Here is a 24,645-nt window from a genome sequence, read left to right as displayed (position 1 = left end):
TTTTAAAAGAATATTAATTAAATTTTTAAAAAATAAATATATACTTGAAATTTAACAAATGATAAATAATTATATTCTTAAATAATTTTACACATAAAATAATAATTAACCGGAAATGTAGTAGTGATTGAAGATGGTTATAGTTTTTAAAGAATAGAAAATAAAATAAAAATAAAATTTGACATAATCATATTCATAATACATATGATATGAAAGAATCATATATGAATTTCCTTTTTGTTTTATAACATGAAAACACATCATAATATTTTGTTTGAGAAATGACATTCATCATCGGCTCATCGCAATGTTACATGCTAAAAAAAACTTATAATTAATCATGTGAAAAATATATATTTTGGAAGTTATTTTGAAGAAATGATCTTTACTCTTATTGATAATCATCGTTTACAACAATATAAAATGAAATAGTTTATGTTAGAAATAGGGATGTCAACAGGACAGATATTGTTCGGAGGATGCTTCTCCACTCCCTGCCCTGCCCCCAAATTTAGTTCTCATCCCCATCCCCAATCCCCGCCACGGGGAATATTTCCCTCCATCCCCACCCCACAGATCCCACGGATATCCACGGAGATCAAATCTTAAGAAAATTTCTACACCTTTTGATCAAAACTATGACACTAGTATTTTGTTATTTTTTTTTCTGTATTTTTTAAAACACATATATTTGCATCTTAATTTTATAAAAAAAATCAAAATACATCTTGCATCAATAATAAATAAATAAAGCAAAAGAACTTGATGGTGCTAATATCTTTTATGTAAAAATAAATAAATAGTAACATAACTTTTTGCTACCGTGCTTTCACTAATTTACTACCACAATATCGATGTCGTCCAGCGCAAGTGGTTGATTATGTTTAACAAATCTATAACTTCTAATGACTATTCATTTTCTAATACATTGTAAAATTATATAATTATATAATATATAAAATATATAAATTAACATATATCTTCGGAGTCGGGGAATCCACGGGGACGAAGGATACTTTCCCAATCTCCGCCCCAAAGTGTTATCGGGGGAACTTTTCCCTCCATCCCCATACCCACGGGGAAAAAAATCCTCAACTTCGGATCTCCGCACAGATATTCCCCACAGGATCCCCATTAATAGATGCAATTAGAAATATGATTGAATTCTAGGGTTAAACGGCATAAGAGATAATCTAAGTATATAATCCTTTTGTCTAATATTATTTACCTTTTGACTCAAGGACGTAGTCTCCTATATGTGTAAATACTAATGCTTATGAGCTATAGGACCCTTATCCTAAATAATAAGCGTTGACTTGATAATTAATTAAGTTAAATGATCACCTAAATTAATAGGATGTGTAGAATTCTCAATGATATCGCTATTTGTTGATTATATTTTTTAGATATATTTTAAAGACTTAGCATTTTTATAAATAAGACAGTTATGAGATTTAGAAATCAAAGACATGTTTACTTGAGATATAATTGGGAAATCTTTCAAGCAATTTTGTTGTTGCTTTACAACAATATTTGTATTTCTAATAAAGTTAAATTCTTTTATTCATCTTTTGACAAAACAAAATTTGTAAAAAAGTAATAAAAACATAAGATTTATAAAATAGTAACTAAATGGAATTTTATGAAAATAAAATAATTATAAATATTTAAATATTTGTAAGAAAAAATCATTTGATTACCAAGAAATTGTAATAGTCGACATTGCCCAAGTAAAATTTATCAATTCGAAATTTCCAAGTAATATTCTAAGTAAAATTCAGATTGTCATTTGATTTGACAATAATAAAATAATAAATATCTTTCTTAAAAAGATAAATGTACCCCCAATGAGATGTTTCAGTAATAGCATAAATATATCATTTGTTATCATGTATAAGACCCCTTGCATGATAAGCATGGTTTTTATATCTTAAAAAACAATGAGATCCTTATTAAGTTTATTATGTGGAAATTTTTGTCTATTTTTTTATGATATAAAGTTTACTGTTAAATGACTTAAGAAAATCAAGTTACGTGTGAAACAAGAAAACTAAAACAGGACATAAATTTAACTACGCTTTTTGGTATAAAAATTAGAGAACAAATATTGTTGTAGCGCTCATAGACTCATTTCTCCACTTCAAAAGAAATATTATTGCGTTAGCTTTCTAACGCAATTGACGACACCTCAAACAGATTAATGAAACTCAAGTTACGCATGAAACAAGGTGGTCAATCCCCTTCCATGTCTACATGTGATTTTCTGCGTTTTTCTCTTTGTTGAAAAAAATCCAAAACTCGTCTATTTGAATTCCAATCACCTAAAAAAAAAACCCACCAAGACAAATTCAGCATTTTATCACAACAAACATTACAAATTCAATAATTGACTCTCACCTTATTCTAAGGTATCATCATATTTTATTAATTCATAACTTTTATATTCTCGCCTTATCAAAAGGCATCAACAAAAATTATTAGATCAACTCGCGCCTTATCAAAAAGCTTTAACATATGCACACACTAAACAATCATGAAAACAATATCATATCAACTGCCTTAGAAAGATTTTGCACAAACCTTCTTCGTCCTCAAACATCATCAATGCGGAAAAGAAAATGGAAGAAGGCAGGAGGGTAAGGAATCTTCACTATCCACCTGCTTAAACACTCATATATAAATAATTTCGCTTATCTTGAATTCAAAGAAACTTGAAGCTTTAACAATGACAATTTCTCTCTTCCCTGTCCAAGAGCTCTCATAGGATTTCTCTTCCTTGGTCTCTTTCTCAACTTTTCGCGTACAAACTAATTCTCTTCCAACTTCTCTATTTAAATATATAAATAAAACCTAATCTCTCTTTTATTTTATTAATTCTCACTATTTCTCCTCCAAATAATTCACAATTTTTTTAAAATATCTATTTATCACCCAAAAACTCGTATTCTCATATTTCTATTATTATTTTTAATTAACTAAAAATATTAATAATTCTAAATAAAATCAATAATTTCAAAATTTTTAATTAAATTAAATTAATCACTCTAAATTTAATTAAAAATATTAAATTAATAAAAGTTTAATGAATTGTAATCTACCATAATTCTTCACTTATACACTAAGTTTTAATACCATAAAACTCTATCCAAAATCCACCAACTTAAATAATTAACTTAAAAACACTCCGAAACTCTATTAAAATAAAATATCAAAAAATTAGGGTATTACAAAACACCTCTTCAAGAGTGAAACTCCACTATTGAGTCCTCATTTTTTCTTTTTCTTCTCCCCCTCCCTCTCTTTCAGCTGCACACACTCTTCTCTCTAAAATTAAAAATCTCTCTCTCTCAGTTGCACACACTCTTCTCTCTAAAATTAAGAATCATGACGAAGAAGTCTAAGTTCCTTGTTTATCGAGGGCTTAAATACTTCATTGGCAAAAGTCTCCTTGGCCCCTGAACTTAACCTTCCATTCTTGTTTTACCCCCTAAAAGTTCTTAATCTTGTAATAATCTATGACTCTATTTAAATTCTCACTTAAGAAATTAATTGTGTATAAAGTAATATAAGAGCTTAAATATGGAAGAATACATGAAACTTTTAATATTAGTCATCTTTGACTAATTTACGGTTAATGAGATATGAGGTGTTACACCAAACATTTCTAAATCTCCAAGATTCTAATTAACCCTCTCGCCCGACTTTCTTGAATTTTCCATAAAATGTCTCCACATCTCACAAATACCCTTTTATGTCACGAGTTCTACTACAAATTCATTCTCAACTAACTCTATGGGAATCTCCATTGCTAATAGTGAAAAATAAAAGGATTGGAAGGGGGAAAATCTAACTACCTGAAATGTGTTTAGTTATATGATGGAGATGAAATTAAATAAGACACCCTAAGAAAGTTCAGAGACAAATGCATAAGGAATTAATGAGAGAGGAAGAACCGTGACTCATGTATTTATAGTTTGATTTCCCACAAGGTTGAGTAGGGTCCTCGTCACCCATACAATAGAGTTGTACCTACTACAATAGGGGCAAAGCATCAAAGAACCTTGCTACAAGCATGCAAGCAGATCGACGACACACATAGCTTGTACCTTTCCAAGTCAATTTCATCATTACATCTCCTTAAATGCATCATGTGCCTCGAAGAACCCAATTGTCACGTATATCTCAGAAGTGGCATTAACATCATGGGGTGTCACGCCTCATAATTGTGAATTAACCCTTCACACACTCGCTCTTCCAGACCTAATGCCCGAGGTACCCGCCCTTTCAGTTCTCGTGCATGAAAGACTCACTCTTCTAGGCCTTGTACCTAAGGGACTATCCTTCCAGGCCTTACGCCTATACATGTCTTACACCTTATGGATTTCCCCTTCTAGGCCTTAAGTTTTAAGGAACTATAAATTTACACGACCTCGCTTAAATAACATCGCATTTCCAAGCCTCGTGTTTGAGGGATTATGAACCAATATGCCTTCTTTTAATCACATCACCTTTCAAGACCTCGTGGTTGAGGGACTATGAACTAGGATAATTTCCCACGAGCCTTTAAAGTTCGACCATCACACATTTAACCTAGGATTGAAGCAGAAGAATATTAGGCATGAAAGGGTGATATTACATGGAAGTCATATGATATCGCTCGGTCCAATCGAATATGCCTCAGTCATGGATCACCTACTCCAACTCAATATGTCCTAACTGTGAATCACATATGAAAATGTCAAGCCACATGTTGGACAAATAGCTAAAGTCACCACTAGTCCATCATGATAATTTCACCCCTATTAAGGGTGGAGGAATGATTCCTCATATTCCCACTATCTGGACGAGCATATATGCATTGTAATCAGTTTTAAAGGCAACAATTGGGCCAAAGGGTTAAGTCTATAAATACCCCAATCATAAAATTTTAGGAATTCATTCACTTTTTCACATTTCAAAACCAAAAAACCCTATTGTGCATCTCATCGCATAGATGGTAGACTCTATTGTACTTACCATGAGTACATCATCATATGAGGGAAATTAAATCCCTAACACACAAAAGTTGAATGTGAGATTATAAAAAGTTTTGCATTATTCACTAAAAACTCAAAGGTTACAAATAAAGTCACATACACTTCTGTGGGAATCAAACCCATGACCACGTGGTTAAAAGCCACGCGCTTTACCAGTTGAACTAAGATGGCTTGTTGTCACATTTAAAATATAATAATATACAACATAAATATTATGTTTCCCAAATTATAGTATTAATAGGATCCTAAACTCATAATTAATATAAAAATATATTGATAACAACGGACCATGTAACTAGAGGTGGAGCTACATCTGAAATAGGGGTAGCCATGACCACCCCAAACATTTCAAAATTTTCTTTTTTTTAGAGGGAGGTGCATAAATTATTATAAATTAATTATTTTAAATATATATCTTTTTTTACAAAGAAATTAACTAAAAACTATACTAGCGGCGCAACAAATGTCTTGTGTTCGATTCATAGAAGACAAAATTTTGTAATTTTATGAATTTATTTCAAATAATGGGTCTCACAAGAATCGAACCCCAAAACTTAGGCAAAATATTTCGTCTGTTAACCACTGCACTAAACATAATTTATCTAGGTTAGGTAAAGAATTTTTATTTAATTCAATTATATTGTATGGCCCCCTCAACAAAAGTTTTCTAGCTCATGACTACGGCGAAGCGGCGCGTCGACCGACCAAAATCTACGGTGGCGGCACCCGCCAGTTTAGCAGGAAACATAACATCAACATCAGTACGACTAGAGGTACCAAATGAGGATAGAGACAAGTCACCGGAGACAAGGAAATCACCAACCCAGGAGGTAATTGTAAACTCACCAGAGAGGAAGGGAGATGCGAAACCATGGGTGGATATCATCCAGGGCAACCAGAATTTGAATAGGGGTATGACAGTTGAATTTGTTGCGCCATGTCATACCCCAAAATTTTCCCTCCAATTCAAAGCATTTAAATTCAAACAGTCAATTCAAAATCAGATGGTCAACAGTAGACTAGTTTGACCAAAAAGTCAATTGTGGTCAACATACAGTCAAAAGTCATGATTTTTTGTCAACATCAAGCATATGAAGTCACATTCATCATTTGATCAATGGTTGACCATGATTCATCAAGGAAAGCTTCAAGATCACCAAATCTCAAAATTTCTAAATTAAGGTTTTGGACCTAAAAGTCAACTGAACTTTGACCAGCCATAACTTTCACATAGAGCATCAAAAATTCCCAACCAAAGCCTATTTTGAAGAAAATTGAATTCTCTACAACTTTGTATCTCTAATGCCAAGGCCAAAAATGCTTCATTTAAGATATATGATCCAAAACATTACAGGTCCTTTTTGAAAGTCGACCAAAAGAAGTTTTTTTGTCAAAGCCAATATCATCAAGATAAAATCTCCAAATGCAAAAAATGTTCCAAAGTGTCCTGTAGAGAACACCTTGGGCTTTCCAAAAAGTCCTAGAACACTTCCATATCTTAAAAATTGAGGGAGATATGCCTTGGAAAATTTGGCCAATTTTTGGGAAAAAATGTGAAGCAAATGAGGTTCAAAATTAGTTTTCTTGCAAAGAGGCCCAAATTTTTATGGCCCAATCTTGTCCCTCAAGTAACCCAAGATATCCAATCCAAATGCCACAAATTTACCATGAATATTTGATTTTTATTTGAATTTTATTCATTTAAAGGGGGATTTAAATCAAATAAAAGATGAAAATACAAAAGATTTGATTAGGCCTTAAAATTCCAATAAAATCATATCATATAATCATCATATTTTTTATCCAAATTTGTGCATAATAGTATTGGTAAGATTGGATCAAAATTTGGCTATAATTAGAAAGATTGATGAATCAAATTTTCCAAACTTGAAATCCAAGATTCAAGGAGATTTGGCCCAGAATTCTTACCCTAATGGAGTCTACTATAAGTACATAACGGTTCCAGACACAAAGGACGAAAAATACGGATTGCTGCCTTTAAGAACCACCTTCAAGCTCTAAAAAATTGAAGAAAAATTCAAGATCGGTTTTGGAGTTAGAGGAGGTTTCAATGAGATTTAAGGATCCCAAAACGTTCCTTGAAGGTTGCTAAAGCTATTCAGATCATCACCTTCAATTCACACATCCAGAATCACGAGCTATAAGTCACGGTTTGCCCTCTTGAATTTGAAATTGATCTCATTGATTTACGATGCATAAACATGTTTTAATTGCATAATTTTGTTTGCCATGATGCTCTGAATCTTCCTGGGTGATTAATTTGACGTTTACATGCTTATGTCTCAATATGCCATGAATGAGTTTTAGGGCTTCAAAATAGGGTTTCTTGGTACATGAAGAATTGGTCGTGATTATAGGCATGGTTGAACTCGTGATGATAAGACGAATTTTTCTATGGTGCCATTTTCTATTTTTGTTGCACGTATGAGTTTTTGTGGTATGCAGGATTTATGGTGACAGAGGTTTAAACCGTAGGTAAAAGTCCAGCTAATACGACGGCCAGAGGTTGGGGATGATGGCGTGTCATCTTGCCAATGGTGGATTCAAGTAGCACGCGTTTTTTTCATTTAATAGTCATCATTATTTTATTATAATTTGAAGGTGTATGGTTATCAAACGAAGCGTTTGGTTGGGGGCGTTGGTTCGATCGTTCGTTCCTAATATTATTTTTTATGAAGTAACATGCTGCAGATCCAATACATTCACACGCAAGTATGCATCATAGACCCGCTGCAGCCAACCATTGGATCTCCAGCAAACTCAGATCTGAAGGATCAAGATTGTGGTCCCACCATGCACCTTCAAGAGATCATCACATCAAATTCCCAGCGCCCAAGTTTCTTTTTTTTTTTTTTTTAATTTTCTTAATTTTCTTTTTGTTTTGTTTTATTTAAACTATTAGTTATCATTTTTCTAATTAACCATTAATTAATAGTATAAAATTAACATTGGCAATTTTAGTGTTTAGGTTAGTTTTATTAATTCTAGTTAATTAAAATAATTAGGACTAACTCTTTTTTTAATTAATTTTTGATTCAGTACTCAGTTTAATTTAACATTAATTTCTATTTAGTAAATTAATTTTAATAATTAGGATTAAAATTATAATAATTAGGTTAATTTAATTAGAATTAGGTTAAATAGTTAGGGTTTTATTTTTAGGATAATAAATTAATTTAGGTTTGATAATTTAAATTAGTTAACGATTTTAATAATTTAAATTATTTTTAAATTAGATTTAGCCTTGACTTCAAAAAGCCATAGATAACCCAAAAACTCTAAAAACGTAGGTTAGGTAGGTATTGTCCATTAACCTTGAGTCTATGTTTTTTTAACCCTTAGGTTTTTCCATTAGGTTTTTTAACCCTTAGGTTTTACCATTAGGTTTCAACCTTTAATCCTAACCCCGTTTTTTAATCTTCATCCATCTTTCAAATTCCTGACTTTGTGGTAAAACTTGTTTATTTATTTATTTGCCATTTATTTAAATTCTAGAAAATGTGTATAGGCTTGCAAGGTTTTTTTTGTAATAGTTTAGGTTTTTAATTTCCGCCTTTAATTTTTTCCTTTATTTTCCTCCTTTTTATTTTTCTGTTCACGGGTTTTTGGCTATGTAATCCCCCACCCAAAGCCTTGTAATAGCGTAGGATTTTACTTTCCGCATTTATATTTCTGCCTTTCTTTTACTACGTGGTTAGTAATATAGGGAGTGACAACAATGCCAATTGAACATAAATCACTAATTACAAGATAAATATCTGAATCCAACTCACGTGATTGAAACACCCACACACCTTTGAGATAACCTCTTTTATGTCGCCTTTCGATTAAAAAATAGTTAAGTCCCTCGGATACGAGGATACCTTAGCAAATGTTGCCCTCAGTTCATTATCATCATCAAAGATCATAAGTCCATTCGATGTTTCCTACAAATGTATATGATCTTGTCCCTCGAGGTTGCCTATGATAAGATGATGATCGTCCCTTTCGAATGCTAAGGTATCCTCATTGGTTGCCTAAAATGACTATTATATCCTTCCTTGAGACTTTCTGCCCTCTTTATGGTATGGATAGCCTCATGGCGAACGATAATTCTCGATGACCCTTTTCAAATCCAATGAAAAGACTACCTACCCTTCTTATGGTATGGATAGCCCTTTCAAACGAAAATCTTAAAGAACAGAAAGACACTAAACTTAGGGTAGGTGTTTTTAACTGCTTACTCACTATTCAAACTCAAATTACTTTTCACACCCCTTTTTCAAATCAATTCAAAAAGGCTACGCTTATTTACAAGCTAAAGTCCTTATTCAAATCTTTACAATTCACACACGACACTCTTTCAAATAATTCAAACAAACAAGTGAGCTAAGCAATTAAGAGCCCATGGATAACCATGGATACAAAGGGTGCTTACACCTTCCCTTTGTATAACCTACCCCCGAACTCAAAGTCTTTCAAAGGTCTTTCCTGTTCTTTTTGCCTTTCCAATTGGATAAAATAAAAGTCGGTGGCGACTCTTGCTATCCGCACATTTAAAAAAGTCAGTTCTCCCACCGAGTTACACGCCACAACTCATCAATGGTGAAAATATGATTATTATCGAGGAAATGTGGCTGAGGAATTGAGTTAATGGGAGAGTGCAGTCATCCTCTCCTCTTTGCTCTGGTGGAATCACTCTCAATGCACGTAGTGAAGAATTTCATGGAGAAGTCATGGAATTTCGTATCCCTTCATGAATTGTATTACCATGACATTGGGTACTTCACTATCTGTTTTAAGAACTATGAAGATCAAAGTAAAGTCATGGAACAAGGATCCTATTTCATATATGGCAAACCCCTCTTCTTGAAGTATTGGTCCGTGGATTTTGAATTAAAAGCTGATTTGCTGTGGGTGCTACCTCTGTGGATCATGATGCCAAATCTACCACTCCACCTATGGGGAGAGAAAAGCATATCCAAGATTGCTAGTGTTATTGGCAGACCCCTCACCACCAATGAATATACGGCTAGGAAACTGCGAATTTCTTATGCTAGGGTGTTGGTGGAGGTGGACATCACTAAACCGGTGAAGGAAACAATTAACATAAAGGATCATAGTGTGAAGGAATGGGAACAAAGAATTGAATATGAATGGAGGCCCAAGTATTGTCAAACATGACTGTGAATTGGACATGATTGTTCCATAAATAAGATGACAGGGCAACAGAAATCACAACAAAAGATCTGGTAACCAACAAAGAAGCCTATTATACCTATAAGTGAGAATGAGGGGAAGCTTGACAGTGTGGACGAGGAGCCTGTTCAAGGGGCTACCATCCTAAAAAATACCACACCAGAGGAAGACTGAACTGTTATTAATGTTAGTAGATCATATAGGGCTAAGAAGAAGGTCATATTCACTCCTACAAATGATATGCTTGTTCAGAATGTGTTCACCCCTTTGGGATTGGAGATAATCCAGAAGGGGAGAACAGTAGTTGCAAATGATTTCAACCCGGAATGTTAGGGGCATCAATAAAGAAACAAAGCACAAAGAGGTAAGCTCCTACTTCTCAAATTTCAATGTACCAATATGGGAGGATTTGGTTGATGTTGAAAGACCAAGAAACATGGTAAAAGTTGAGGAACAATTTGTTCATGTGGAGGTTCTTGGTCTGGATCAAAAGGTTCAGTACTATGCTACCATAATTTATGCACAGAACCAAGGTGATAGGAGAAGAGTCTTATGGGAACAAATTAATAACCTTGGCAAGAATATCAGCATACCCTGGATTGTGATGGATTAAACTCGGTGACTATTACTGAGTACAAAGAGCTTGCTGATAGAATAGGAGGAAACCCGGTGACTATTACTGAGTACAAAGAGCTTGCTGATATGACACATACAAATGGCCTGTTTGAAGCCCCAACTAAAGGATGTCACTACACTTGGTCAAACAAGTACACTACTGGTGCTATCTACTCAAGAATTGACATACCTATAGAGAATTTGCAATGGTTTTTTGAATAATCAGACCAAGAGGAAATTTTTATTCAAATTTCTGAATTGTGTCACTAGAAAGGATGGTTATTAAGAAGTTGTAAGGAATAACTGGGGGCAGAGGGCTCAGGGTACTCCTATTCAAAGGTTATGGATCAAATTGAAATGTTTACATAAACCTTTAAATCCTCTCCAAAGAAGTTTTACTGATATTCAAATTCAGATCCAAAAGGCTAGGCATGAACTGACTGAGGCTCAAAAGGCTCTGTTGGGTAATATGTTTAACTGTCATACTATTAAACAGGCGAAGAAGTGTACTGAAAAGATCATGGAGCTTAGTCAAGTGGATGAAATCATTGTTAAGAAAAAGGCTAAGGTGGACTGGTTGAAGCTAGGAGATGGGAACAACTCGTACTTCCATACATCCGTTAAGGAGAAGAATAAACACAAGAACATGACTGACTACTCTTATCTCTCTCAATGGGGAAGTGCTTAGCACCAAGGATGAAATTATAAAGGAGATTATGGGTTTCTATACTAATTTGGTAGGGATTATTTCAAGGAATCTCAGGGGTATTGACAAACCTTGTGCTATGAAAGGAAAAGTTTTATCTAGAGATGATGCTTTTAGCCTGATCAAGCCCATTGAAGAGAAGTAAATTTGGGAAGCTCTTGAAGGCATAAGGAACACTAAGACACCAGGTTTAGATGGCTTTAACTCTTTATTCTTTAAGGAATCCTGGCAGATTGTTAAACATGATGTGGTAGCAGCTATTCAGGAGTTCTTCACTAATGGCAAAATGCACAAAGCTTTGAACTGCTCCCTAATCACCCTTATTCCTAAAAGTAGTGAAACAAGAACAATTAGAGAATGGAGGCCTATTTCTTGCTGCACCACTTTTTACAAGACCCTCTTAAAAATTATGACCAGAAGATTAGGCAGAGTTATCAATACTATTATCGATGAAATCAAGTTTCCCTTCATCCCTGGAAGGCTAATTCATGATAATATAATGTTAGCACATGAGTTGATCATAGGGTATGGTAGGAAACATGTATCACCTAGATGTATGATCCAAATGGATATACAAAAGGCCTATGATACATTTGAATGGCCTGCCCTGGAGCAAATCATGCACACTCTTGGTTTCCCTCAAAGGTTTGTTACTTGGATCATGGCTTGTGTCAACTCAGTTTCTTATAGATTCTCCATCAATGGTGAGCCAAGTGATATTCTCAAAGCTAAGAGAGGGCTGAGACAAGGGGACCCCATCTCCTCCTTATTGTTTGTCCTTATCATGGAATACTTGCATAGGGTGCTGCAAGGATTGAAAGACATTCCTAATTTCAACTTTCACCCAAAATGTGAAAAGTTGAAAATAATTAATATTTGCTTTGTTGATGATATATTACTGTTTTCCAAGGCAGACTGTATTTTTATAAGACTGAGTATGAACAAAATCAGAGACTTCTCCCAAGCCATAAGTCTTCATATGAGCAAGCCCAAAAGCAAAATTACTTTGGAGGGGTGGATTCAACTAGTCAAGTCCAAATGATGCAGGAAACTGGTTTTTAGATTGGGAAAATGCCTTTCAAATACTTGGGAGTGCCCTTGGATAGCAGAAAACTCACCATTGCAAACTGCCAACCCCTGATTGAAAGTATGCTTTGTAGATTCTAACATTGGAGCACTAGGATGCTATCTTATACTGGGATACTCCAATTGGTAAGAAGTGTCATCTTCTCCATTGCTAATTACTGGCTTCAAATTTTTCCACTGCCTAAAAAGTTATTGAACATGTGGAGAGTCTTAGTAGAAGATTTATGTGGACTGGTCAAGAGGCTGCTAGCAGGAAGACTCCAATTTCTTGGGAGCATATTTGTGATCCGGTGGCTAGCAGGAAGACTCCAATTTCTTGGGAGCATATGTGTTTTTTGAATGAGTTACAGAAATTTTGTTTATAATAAAACCTTTTGCATGGTTTATTTAAAAAATTTCTATACTTTAATTATAAAAATTTAGATATCTTTTCATTTATTCTTACACTCAATATATTTCTAATATATTTCTGTATATTTAATTAAAAATGTAACTCTCAAATAGCTTTTTGTTATTTTTTATCCTTGTTTCTATAAAAAAAATTAAGAAGATGAGTTCAAATTAGAAATATGAATAGATAGTAAACAATAAACATATATTAATTATAATGATGACAAAATTAAAGTTCTACATAAAAGTATCATGTATAACTGTTATAATAAATTATATTGATAATAAAATGGTACCTAATTAAATAATTTTTATTGTTTATAGTATAATTGGTGATGTTATTCATAATAATAATTTTTGTTAATCTTTTCAATTTCTTCCATTAATACAAACTTTTATTAAATATAAATAGGTCTTATCTTCCACCAACCCATATGGAAATGAGATATACTTTTTATTTTATATTGATATTTTTATTACCTTTTCTTACTTCTCCCTTAAGTTTTCACTATCTTTTTGGTTTATCTTGTAGGTTAATGATTTTGATTTATATTGTCGGTCATTGACTCAACTTAATCTATGTATCCATTATTTAAATATTTTATCAATAGTATTGTGTAATAAATTGTTTTGATAATCAATATAATATTTTGTTATCTACTTTTATAATTTTCTCTTCTTTTTATTGTTTATTTGGATATAATTATTATTGTTATGTGAATGAAAAGAAGAGGATAAAGAAAACTCCTATTGTTTCTACTATTGCATTTTTGCTACTTGAAAATCATGAATTTTTTTTAGCTCATGTAAGTATAATTTTAACAGTAATCTTTAAGAGAAATGTGTATTTGATTGAAATTTATTTATTTAATTATTGGAGATCTTCAATAAACAAAAATGATAGTATGAGAAGAATCTACTTTTCATTGGAACTTTCTCAACTATTCATGCATTATTATTAATGATTTTGGAGATACCATTTGCACTTCACTTTGAACAGAACTTTGGATCATCCGAAATATAGAAGACATCTTATTTGAAAACACTAAAGCTAACCACGTCCTCCATGAAGACAAATTAAATGGCATGTTTCATGGTAAAACTCGCATCCACTAACAACAATCTTCTAATTTACAACTCTCTCTCATCGGTAAGAAATTTATTTTTACGTTTATAGTTTTTTATCTCTTTTTTTAAGTATTATAACAAATAAAATAATTAATTTTTTTTACACATCATTTAAATAATATTGTTTTTTATATGAATAATAGATACGATTTCTATTTTATTTTTTGCATCAATTGAATTCTATAAATTATATTATTTTTTAATTATTATTATTATTACTGTTATTTTTGTTTTTAATAATATGATAATAATTATTAACTATATCTAAATATCCTTTAAAGTTAAATGATTATTTACGGAAAAATAAAATTTTATTGTAAGTTATAATTGATTTAGTTTTAGTTATTAAACTATTTAAGAGTTATGTAATGACAAAATATTTGGTCTATTATAATATTTAAACAATATGTATTATGAATAAGTTATTTATTTTGTTAAATGGAAGAGAAATATGAGGACTAATCTACAATTTTTTATCATAAAATTATATTTAAGAATCTAAATATCACTATTTAATAAAAAAATTAACATAGCTTTGCTAGAACATTAATAACCTAAAATAATAAATTTTAGAATCATCAATACCTATAAAATTGAAAAAAAAAAACTCTTTAAAGTTTCATTTCAATTTTCAAAATCATTTTTTCTTTAACTTAATTATTGATATGAAAATAATTAATTTATTGAGATGATTATATAAAGTTTTTCAATTTATTAATGATATACATTGATCCATAATAAATAATAGTTTTCTATACCCCATGGAAAAATCAACCCATTAATCAGGTCACAACATATTTCTTCCACTACAATAAATAAATAAATAAATCATGAAAATATGAATGAAGTTACTTGATTAACATAGGAACATCGAAGAAAAAATCAATATGGTAAGATATAATATGATTTTAAAAAATTAATTTTTTTAAAGAATATATAATTAAAACTTTTTTTAGACTTGACATTGAATAAAAAATTCTTAGGTTTTGTAAATTATAGACTAAACATTAAATTAATAATTGAAATTTACATTAATCTACTCTTATATGTATTATGAACTTAATAATTAATCACAAATAATATATACAAATAACTTTATATAATAATTTTTTATAATATTGCATTATTCACGTAATTATGACATATCTTTCTAATTTAAAGAAAATAATTGAAATTTTTTTATGCATAATTTATTAAGATTTCTCAAACTGTAAACTTTTATTTTGTATTTAACATAATTTTAAAGCATGTTTAATCATATGATTATAATTAACTATACTTAATCAAATATATTTTTTTGCTTAATCTAATATATTATTTCGTTTAAAAAAATTAAGGTAAAAATTCTAAACCAACTCGTGCAACGCACGGACCAAAAATCTAGTTGCAATACAAACACTTTAAGCTTGAAAGAATCCATTGTAAACAATAAGTAACTGCCAAAAAATCTTTGTGCAAAAGTAATTCAGAATAAGACAATTAACAGGCTTGATTCCTAACTAACTTTTGAGGTTGCTATTGGCATAGTTGCACAGCAAGTAAACTAGTTATGATGTGGGTATTTGTGCTATAAAACCACCCTCTATCCTGTATTAACATCTGTTAATTGAATACAAACTATTCTATAATCTCCCACTATAAAATTTGATTTCTTACACTAGTTGCTTAAGCTGCAAGACAACAAGATAGACTTGCTTTAGTCCACATATTGGTATCTAATAGATTTAAACAATCCAAGGTGAGAAACATATTGTGAAGAATGTATGTTGTAAATGGAACTTTTCATGGTCACCTTTCCAATATTGATGGAAAGAATTGGGACAAATGCAAGGAAACATGACATTAAAATACAGAATAATGAGATTCAATACAACATTTAAAATGGTATAATATATTGTTAGAATTGGAAAGTAGCATATAGTATTTTTTTTCCCCACCCAATGCTAAGGCAGAACAATACATCTTTAGTGCAAGAACAATAATAATTGGAAAGTCAATACTAACTAAAATTAAAATTGTAAACTTACATTAGCAACTTATTTTGTTTTCATAAATCACCTACTCCTCTGCTCCTTCCTCATAACCAGCAGCCTTGTTATCCTTATAGATATACCATTTTGCACAAGCCAACTATATCACCAAATTGATTGCACTCAAGATAGCCAAGAGCCAATAGAAGTTATAAAGCTTCCCTTTATTGAGATGATTTGCAATCCATGGCCTGCTTGGTCCTATTACTTTATTCACCATGGACACTAATAGAGAGCTGAAGAAAAATCCCAATGATCTTGAACTTAAAAATAACCCCATACTCATTGTTTTCATTCCAGCTGGGCACTCTCTAAGAAAGAAATCAAGCAGTCCCATATACATGGAAGCTTCACTCGTCCCTACTATAGAAAATTGTGGCACCAACCATAAAACATCTATCATGTTATTTGCCATTGGAACATTAACCAAACCCTGTAAAGGTGTAAGCCCTTGTGGACTTCTCAGAACTACTTTTGCAGCTGAACTAAAGCAATGATTGTAGAACAGAATTGTTAAGAGAATAGCTCTAATCAAGAACGATGTGATGGATGCAGTTGGGATTCAAAATGCTCCAATGCGACAATCCATTGTCGTGGCCTATGATACGGAAAAATTCATCATTTGAACTTGAACACTCCAAAACACAAACAGTGGAGGCTCATATTGGAAGCATCCGTAGAACTAATTTCACTTCTTCCACATCTGAGATGGTAGAAACAAGGTTGTTAAAATCACTATTTAAAACCTAAACGCTATAGATTGAAAAACATATGAAACTCTTGTTTTTTGGGATAATCTTCTGGATGTAACTTTTTATCATTTGATGGATACTTTATGTAGTTTGATATGACAATATACTATATTTTAACTTTATAATTAAGTTACAATTTTAAAATTATTGATGCATTTACAATATTGCATAAGTGTGTGTGTGTGTCTATATATATATATATATATATATATATATATATATATATATATATATATATATATATATATATATATATATATATATATATATATAATTTTAACATGAGTGTGTGTGTGAGTGTGTCGTGTATATATACAATTAATGATATTTTAATATGAGATAAACTCTATGATTTTACGCTTAATTGTATATATACACGACACACACACACTCATGTTACAATTATATATATATATATATATATATATATATATATATATATATATATATATATATAATTTTAACATGAGTGTGTGTGTGTGTGTGTGTGTCGTGTATATATACAATTAATGATATTTTAATATGAGATAAACTCTATGATTTTACGCTTCGATTTTACCTAGGCAAAACGAGTCAAGGTAAAAACTCAATTCTGATAACTTTGGGTAGAAAGATTCCATTTATTTTTCTTCATGACTCCACTACCAGTTTCAAAATCCTTTATCGTAGCTTTGTCCAAGAAGCTGTAAGGAAAAATATTTACATTGTAAGCGTACATAACTTTACACATATAACTAATCACTTTTCACTTAAACTATTTTGAAAATATATATACAGATGAATGAATCATGATGGTAAAAATGTTACCGAAATTGGTTAGTGTGTGGTAAACTCTACTTCTTGATCCTTGGTGGTTTATCTAAGACGTTGTTGTCATCATCTGTATAGAGCAATGCAGATTCGTAGGTCAATTGCAAGCCCTTCTTCCTCTAAGCAGTGACAAACTGCAATTAATATGAGTCAACGGGCTACCAACTTGTTTCTTGTAGCAATACTTTCGGGTGCCACACAGAAACACAACAAGTGCAAGAACCTGAAAATAAACAACTTATGAAAGATAGATGGAAATGAGAATTATTTCCGAACGAGTGTGGAATCTGAAGCAGATCGAGGACTATGAACAAATATAAACACATGCATGTATTGTTTTTCTAACGGATTCTCTAACAACAAGTTGTCATTGTGATCTTTTTTTGGATTTGGGGTTATGGTTTGGTTTTCAAAACTGATATGTGAGTAATTTAATGAAAACATTGAAGGTGGTGGTGATGAAAACATCGAAGGTAATGGTCCTTTTTTTCTAAGATCTAGAGATAGAGTTAAAAGGTTGAAGATGACGAACATATGAGACGGATGCGCTATTTCGAAGAAGAATAAAAATGAAGTGAGAAATTTGGGTTGTCTTCTGAAAGCCTAGTATGTTAATAAATAATAAAGTAATAATTGGGATCGATCAGATTTGGCCACAGATGGGCCCAATATTTTAATCACAGATATGGAAGAAGTGAAATTAGTTCTACGGATACTTCCGATATGGGCCTCCACTATTGTGTAAGATGAAATATTATTACATTCTACGGATGCTAGGCAAAATGTGTCAAGGTAAAAACTCGATACTGACAACCTTGGGTAGAAAGATTCCATTTATTTTTCTTCATGACTCCACTACTAGTTTCAGAATCCTCTATCGCGGCTTTGTCCAAGAAGCTGTAAGGAAAAATATTTACATTGTAAGCGTACATAACTTTACACATATAACTAATCACTTTTCACTTAAACTATATTGAAAATATATATACAGATGAATGAATCATGACAGTAAAAAATGTTACCGAAATTGGTTAGTGTATGGTAAACTCTACTTCTTGATCACAATGCCAAAAATGTCTTTTGATAGCGCTTTTTTTAGAATTTAATAGTGCTTTTAAGTGATATTAAAGCTCCCGCTATTGTAGATTGACTACCTACAATAGCACTTTTAAGTGATATTAAAGCTCCCGCTATTGTAGATTGACTACCTACAATAACGCTTTTAAAATGCTATTAAAAGTGATGTTTTTAATAGCCCTTTCATAAATTCGCTATCATATCTTTAATTAGCGCTAATATCCAAGTTCTTTTATCAAGATATAATAGCGTTTTCTCATTAAATGTTATCATAATGCCTTTTTTAATAGCTTTTTTTAAAAAAACACTATTAAAGACCACCATTTTTAAAATAAAAGAAAGACGTTTATAGTAACCCAATGTAAAGTTTTGTAACTATAGAATAGTGATATTTCACAAAGTAAAATTTGCTTTAGGCATTCACATCCTACTTTATTAGATATAGTTTTCCACAAATTAGTGATGGCCGGATTGGGAGTCTGTTCGAGTGATTTGGTTGCATTATATATCTATATGAACTTTCCTTACGCATATCGCCCTTTTAGACCTCATGCTTGAGGGCTATGTATTACCCGTGAAATTTAAATGTTTATAATTGAAGTCTTTGCAATTAGGGTGGAATAGGTTGGGCCAAGTTGGGCTTTGCTAAGCCTGAGCCTAGCCTACCAAAAAATTCAAAGCTTAAGTCTGACATGTGGCCTATCATAGGCTTATTTTTCAGTCTGAGCCCGGCCTTTTCAAAGGTCTGATTAGCCTGCTTAAAAAACCTAAATCATTTGAACATATGTAAATACGTAATTCAACTAATGTTTAAATATACTAGCTAGAGAATCAAAATTACAATGAGATTAAATCATTGTTTACATCGACTTATGTGAGCTTACATATAATATAATTTTTGTGAGATTATTTATTTGAGAGAACTTACGAAAATAACTTATGACATTATTCATAAGGTTTTTTCAATTTTTTTTACAAGTTTTTCAAGATAATTAGACTTTAATTTTGTAGTTTAATATAAAGTACAAAATGCAATATAAAAAAATAATAAATTTATTCATATTTATTTAAATAGGTTGTCCTGATAGGCATACAAGGCTTTTTCTATGGCCTACGACCTAGTTTATTTAACTAAATAGGCTTATAAAAAAGCCTGGGCCTTTTCTACTTAAAAAAAGTCTGGCCTGGCCTTGACCTGTGTAGGCTAGGCCGTAGGACCCTGTTAGTTGACCTGGCCTATTCCCACCCCTATTTGCAATGGTCAGATTAGGAGTTTGGTCGAGTGACGTTAACGAATTACCCGAATGACTTCTCTCTTAAGCATCTCACTCCTATGGACCTCATGTTTAGGAGATTGTGTACATCCTTGAAAAGTAAGATGAGACAGGTTATGGTTACAACCAAATCAAGCACAAACCACTTTTCGAGGTTTGGCTCGACGAAGGTCGCCCTAAGCAAGATATTTGTGGAAAAGCATTTATGAGCAATCATCAATGTGTTCGAACATGTCTCTCCTGCGTGATAATTACTAAATAAATGACTACGAATATCCATTAAACTAACTAATGACATTTAAGGCCCTTGTCTTGGATCAGGCAGTGGAGAGTGAGTATAAAATAGGGTCACAACATGCCGGAAATGACAGGATGAACTCTCGTATTAAATACACGAGTTATTTTTTTAATGCTATAAATAAATATTTTCTTCATTCTTAAATATTAAAAAAATAATCAACTGTGTTGATTTAAACATTAATAAAATTACTATTATTGGGATAACATGGTTTAAAAATTCTTATGGAGTCTTCACAATCCTCCAAAACAAATTTATCAAATTTAAATAAATAAAAAATTAAACAAAGGGATCCCTATGAGAAACCTTTTTAAGAAAAAGGGATCTAATGCCCTCTTTATTGTCCCTAGAGGTAGTAGGCAAATAACCATTGATGATATGTTTTTAGGAGTGTGTCGACAAACCAAATTTGTTATGGCATTGTGTCATGTTGGACAAATTTGAAAACAATACCCTTGAAACAATCCTAAGAATAATTTCTAGTACTTGGATAACAAAAAAAAAAGAAGCATGATTCAATAGGATAAGAATATATTTTTTCTATGATCCATAATCCATGCATGTGAGAGTGTTGGTAGAATTCTTCAAAAGAAAGATTTGGAAGATCTAGTGCACAAATTCTTGCATGCAAAAGCAATGAGCCCAAATGATCCATAGAAATTGAAGTATAATTGAAGTATATTACAAAACTTGATTATGGTAAGTGGTAACCAAATAGTACTAAGCATTGTTACAATTGGAAAATAATTCATTAGAACTCTAATACAAGCAGCATGTATAACAAAAAAAATGAGAGAAAATATTGATGATAGAAAGTTACTATGGATGGCAAGTAGCAGCATAGTCATTTTTTTTCCAATGCTATGTCAGAACAATACAATATTTGTGCAAGAACAATAATAATTGGAAAATCAATATAAAATAAACCAATAAAAGAACAACTTATGGTGGCATGGCAACTTATATGTTTTTAATAGCTATTTCAGTAAATATGGTGTTCAAACATCGCTTACTCTTCCATGCTTTCCTCAGAAACCCTCTTATCTTTGTACACATACCACTTTGCACAAGCCAAATATATAAACAAATTTATAGCACTCAAGATAGCCAAAAGCCAGTAATAGTTATAAAGCCTTCCTTGGTTGAGATTATTTGCAATCCATGGCTGAATTGGACCTGTTATTTTATTCACCGTAGACACTAACAACGAGCTGAAGAAAAATCCTAGTGATCTCGAGCTTAAGAATAGTCCCATGCTCATAGTTTTCATTCCGTCTGGACATTCTCTGAGAAAGAAGTCGAGTAGTCCCATATACATGAAGGCTTCCCCGGAGCCTACGATGCAAAATTGTGGCACCAACCAGAAAACACTTAGCCGGGTCTTTCCGGATGGATTGTTAAACAAACCATGTGATTGCGTGAATGTTAATCGCTTTTTCTCAATAAGAGCGGCCGCTACCATAGATAAGATTGACAGAACTAAACCAACTCCAGTGTGTTGTAACGGGCTAAGCCCTTGTGGATTCTTAAGAACTTTTTTTGCAACTGGACTAATGAAATGGTCGTAAAAAGGGATGGTTAGGAGAATAGTTCCGATTAAGAAGGAGGTCATTGATGCAGCTGGGATTTGAAATGATTTTCCAATGCGACGATCCATGGTTGTTGCCTGTGATACCGAGAGTGTCATCATTTGAACTTGAACTGTCCAAAACACGACCGTTGAGGCCCATATAGGAAGCATTCTTAGCACCAGTTTCACTTCCTCAACATCTGTTAAGGTAGAAAGATACCACTTATTTATCTTCATGATTCCACCGGCACTCGCAAAGTCCTTGATTGCAGCTTTATCCAAGAAACTGCATGGAAAAATCTTTACATACTTAAGACGTGTAACTAATTAGTAATTACATTTCTATGTAATACTATTATGAAACTTAAAAATGTTACCGAAACTGCTTGCTGTGTGGCAATCTCTGCTTGATCATCCTAGGAGGTTCATGTAAGACGCCATCATCATCGGTAAAGAGCTCTGCAGAATCAGAGGGCAATTGCAAGTTCCTCTTCCTCCAAGCAGCCACAAACACGACCGCAATCTGAGTCAACGGACTACCTACCGGTTTCTTGTACCGATACTTTCTGGTGCCACCCAAAAACACAACAAGTGCTAGCACAATAGCACAGACACATATACCATAACCCCAATCTCTCCCTTGATGATCTTGAATATACACAAGAACCGTCACTGCAATCAAAGATCCTATGTTTGCAAAGAAGTAGAACCAATTGAGAAACTTAATCATCTGCTTCTTCTCTTGTTTATCAGTAGCATCAAATTGATCTGAACCAAAGCCAGGAACACTGGATTTCAAACCTCCAGTGCCTAATGCCGTGACATAAAGCGCCGCAAACAGAATCATTAACTGTTTGGTGTTTGCTTGTACACAAGGTGTATGTTCCATGCATTTTGGAGGACTTAAGCTTGGAATTATAGTTGATATCGTCAAGAGAGCAACACCCTATATTAAATTATATTATCATGAACATGTAATAAAGACACATGCACACACACAATACATAATAAGACAATATCAAAAGTGTAGACAATAACCTTAGCTAATATCGAACTATTATTAAATATTAAAAGGTGGATATATAACTAGTGGCAATAAATAGAATTGTTTAAGGTTTTGGTTCTTACAGATGCTTGAACGGCTGCAAAGACAGCGATGTTAAGGTATCTGCCAAAGAAGGAACAAAAATATGTTACACACTGATATTGTAATCACTATTTAGGAAAAACATAATTCGAATGAAACGAACCTTCCAACGTAAGTGTCGCCTAGAAAGCCACCGAACAGACAAAGCATAAATGAGGTTCCAACAAAATTTGTAACAATGTTGGCAGAATCTGCATTTCCTAAATGCATTGTACCGGTTAAATATGTTACCAAATTCACAGTGATGCCAAGTGTTGCCAACCTCTCCGCAATTTCTCCTCCTGAAAAAACCACACCATAACATTGTAGTAAAATTAAGAAAATCAAAAGAAACAGTAGGTGTAAAAGAGAGGATGCTAATATATGAGACCTAATATCATTGAAGCTGAAGTCCAACCACCGGTTTTTGATCTCTCTGCTGGGAAACCCTTGTAGTCAAATGCATGTGAGACAGTTTTTTCTTGTGTTGTGGGGAGAGTGGCCATTGTAGAGGGAGAGAGAGACGTGAAATGTTACAAATAAGAGGTGTTTTAGATGAGAGGTTCAAGGTTTGTGTCTTTATATACATCTTGGCCCACAAGTGTACAGGGTTTATTGTTGACGTTGTTGTTTCGAGTTTATCACCAACAATTGTTTTTTATTTTTTTCAAAAGTCAACAACTTATTTAATATCTATCATCCATTTCACACATAGGTTTGGGTTTGTTTTGAGGGTTTCACCCATCTGATTCAGTTATTGGATTAAGTTATATAGCAAATAAAAAATAAAAAGAAAATTAAAACTGAAATATATTTTTCTCTCTTCTTTAAATGATATTTTTTCTCTGTCATCAACCATTAGATTAATCTAACCGTTTATAATTGCACACAGCATGACAGAAAAAATTGGGGAGATCCAATTCCATTCCGAAATCAGCATTTTGCCATAATGATCAAGTTGCATTTTTATCTTTTTGAATTCTCCCACGTATGGCTCATCTTCTTCATTCATATAGCTGAACCATAGCTGTAATATTACCCATGGACAATTGTACAATATTGAAGGTGATCTAATCCACCACATAAAATTACTTTTGGAATATGTTAAGGTTAAGATTAAGATTGCCATTGACTTAGAGACCCCATTTTCTATTGTTTATGGTAATAGAGATATGTGCAAGCTTGGTCATTCATGTCATGGGGGTCATTGTGGCAATGTTTAATACGGTTGTTTAATACTGTTGGTTTCACTTGTATTGAGGGTTGAGTACCCATTATGCTCATCATTAATCCAATCTTCTTCTTTGCTTGATAAAAAATGTTACGCATATTAGTCCTTTCAAAATTTACATAAATAGGAATAAACAATTTTCGACTACTCTTTCAACTTGATAATGACTTACAAGTACTACCTACCACATGCAATCCAACTACATCAAAATTCAATTCAGAACAAGTTTTAAGAAATTCAATTCACATTTACAATACACGTCTAAGTTTAAAATATAACAAAATAATTATTTATTACTTTTGGTCGAGTCCTATTAA

General features: G+C 32.3%; 1 protein-coding gene and 1 pseudogene across 1 annotated transcript; both read right to left on the bottom strand.

Moving 5' to 3' along the window:
* Nucleotides 1-16,128: 16,128 nt before the first annotated feature.
* Nucleotides 16,129-18,082, bottom strand: LOC131650267 (protein NRT1/ PTR FAMILY 6.3-like; annotated as a pseudogene).
* A 3,144-nt stretch (nucleotides 18,083-21,226) lies between these two features.
* Nucleotides 21,227-23,631, bottom strand: LOC131646998 (protein NRT1/ PTR FAMILY 6.3-like). The gene is made up of 5 exons (XM_058916914.1): nucleotides 23,489-23,631; nucleotides 23,222-23,399; nucleotides 23,100-23,139; nucleotides 22,349-22,917; nucleotides 21,227-22,257 (listed from the first exon to the last, which is right to left on the bottom strand). Exons 1-5 carry the CDS (start codon nucleotides 23,601-23,603, stop codon nucleotides 21,411-21,413), a joined length of 1,749 nt encoding a protein of 582 aa, XP_058772897.1. The 5' UTR covers nucleotides 23,604-23,631; the 3' UTR covers nucleotides 21,227-21,410.
* Between the last annotated feature and the right edge of the window lie 1,014 nt (nucleotides 23,632-24,645).

Source organism: Vicia villosa, linkage group LG2, assembly GCF_029867415.1.
Source record: "Vicia villosa cultivar HV-30 ecotype Madison, WI linkage group LG2, Vvil1.0, whole genome shotgun sequence".
Taxonomy (NCBI): domain Eukaryota; kingdom Viridiplantae; phylum Streptophyta; class Magnoliopsida; order Fabales; family Fabaceae; genus Vicia; species Vicia villosa.
This window is presented reverse-complemented; position numbering and strand designations above follow the sequence as displayed.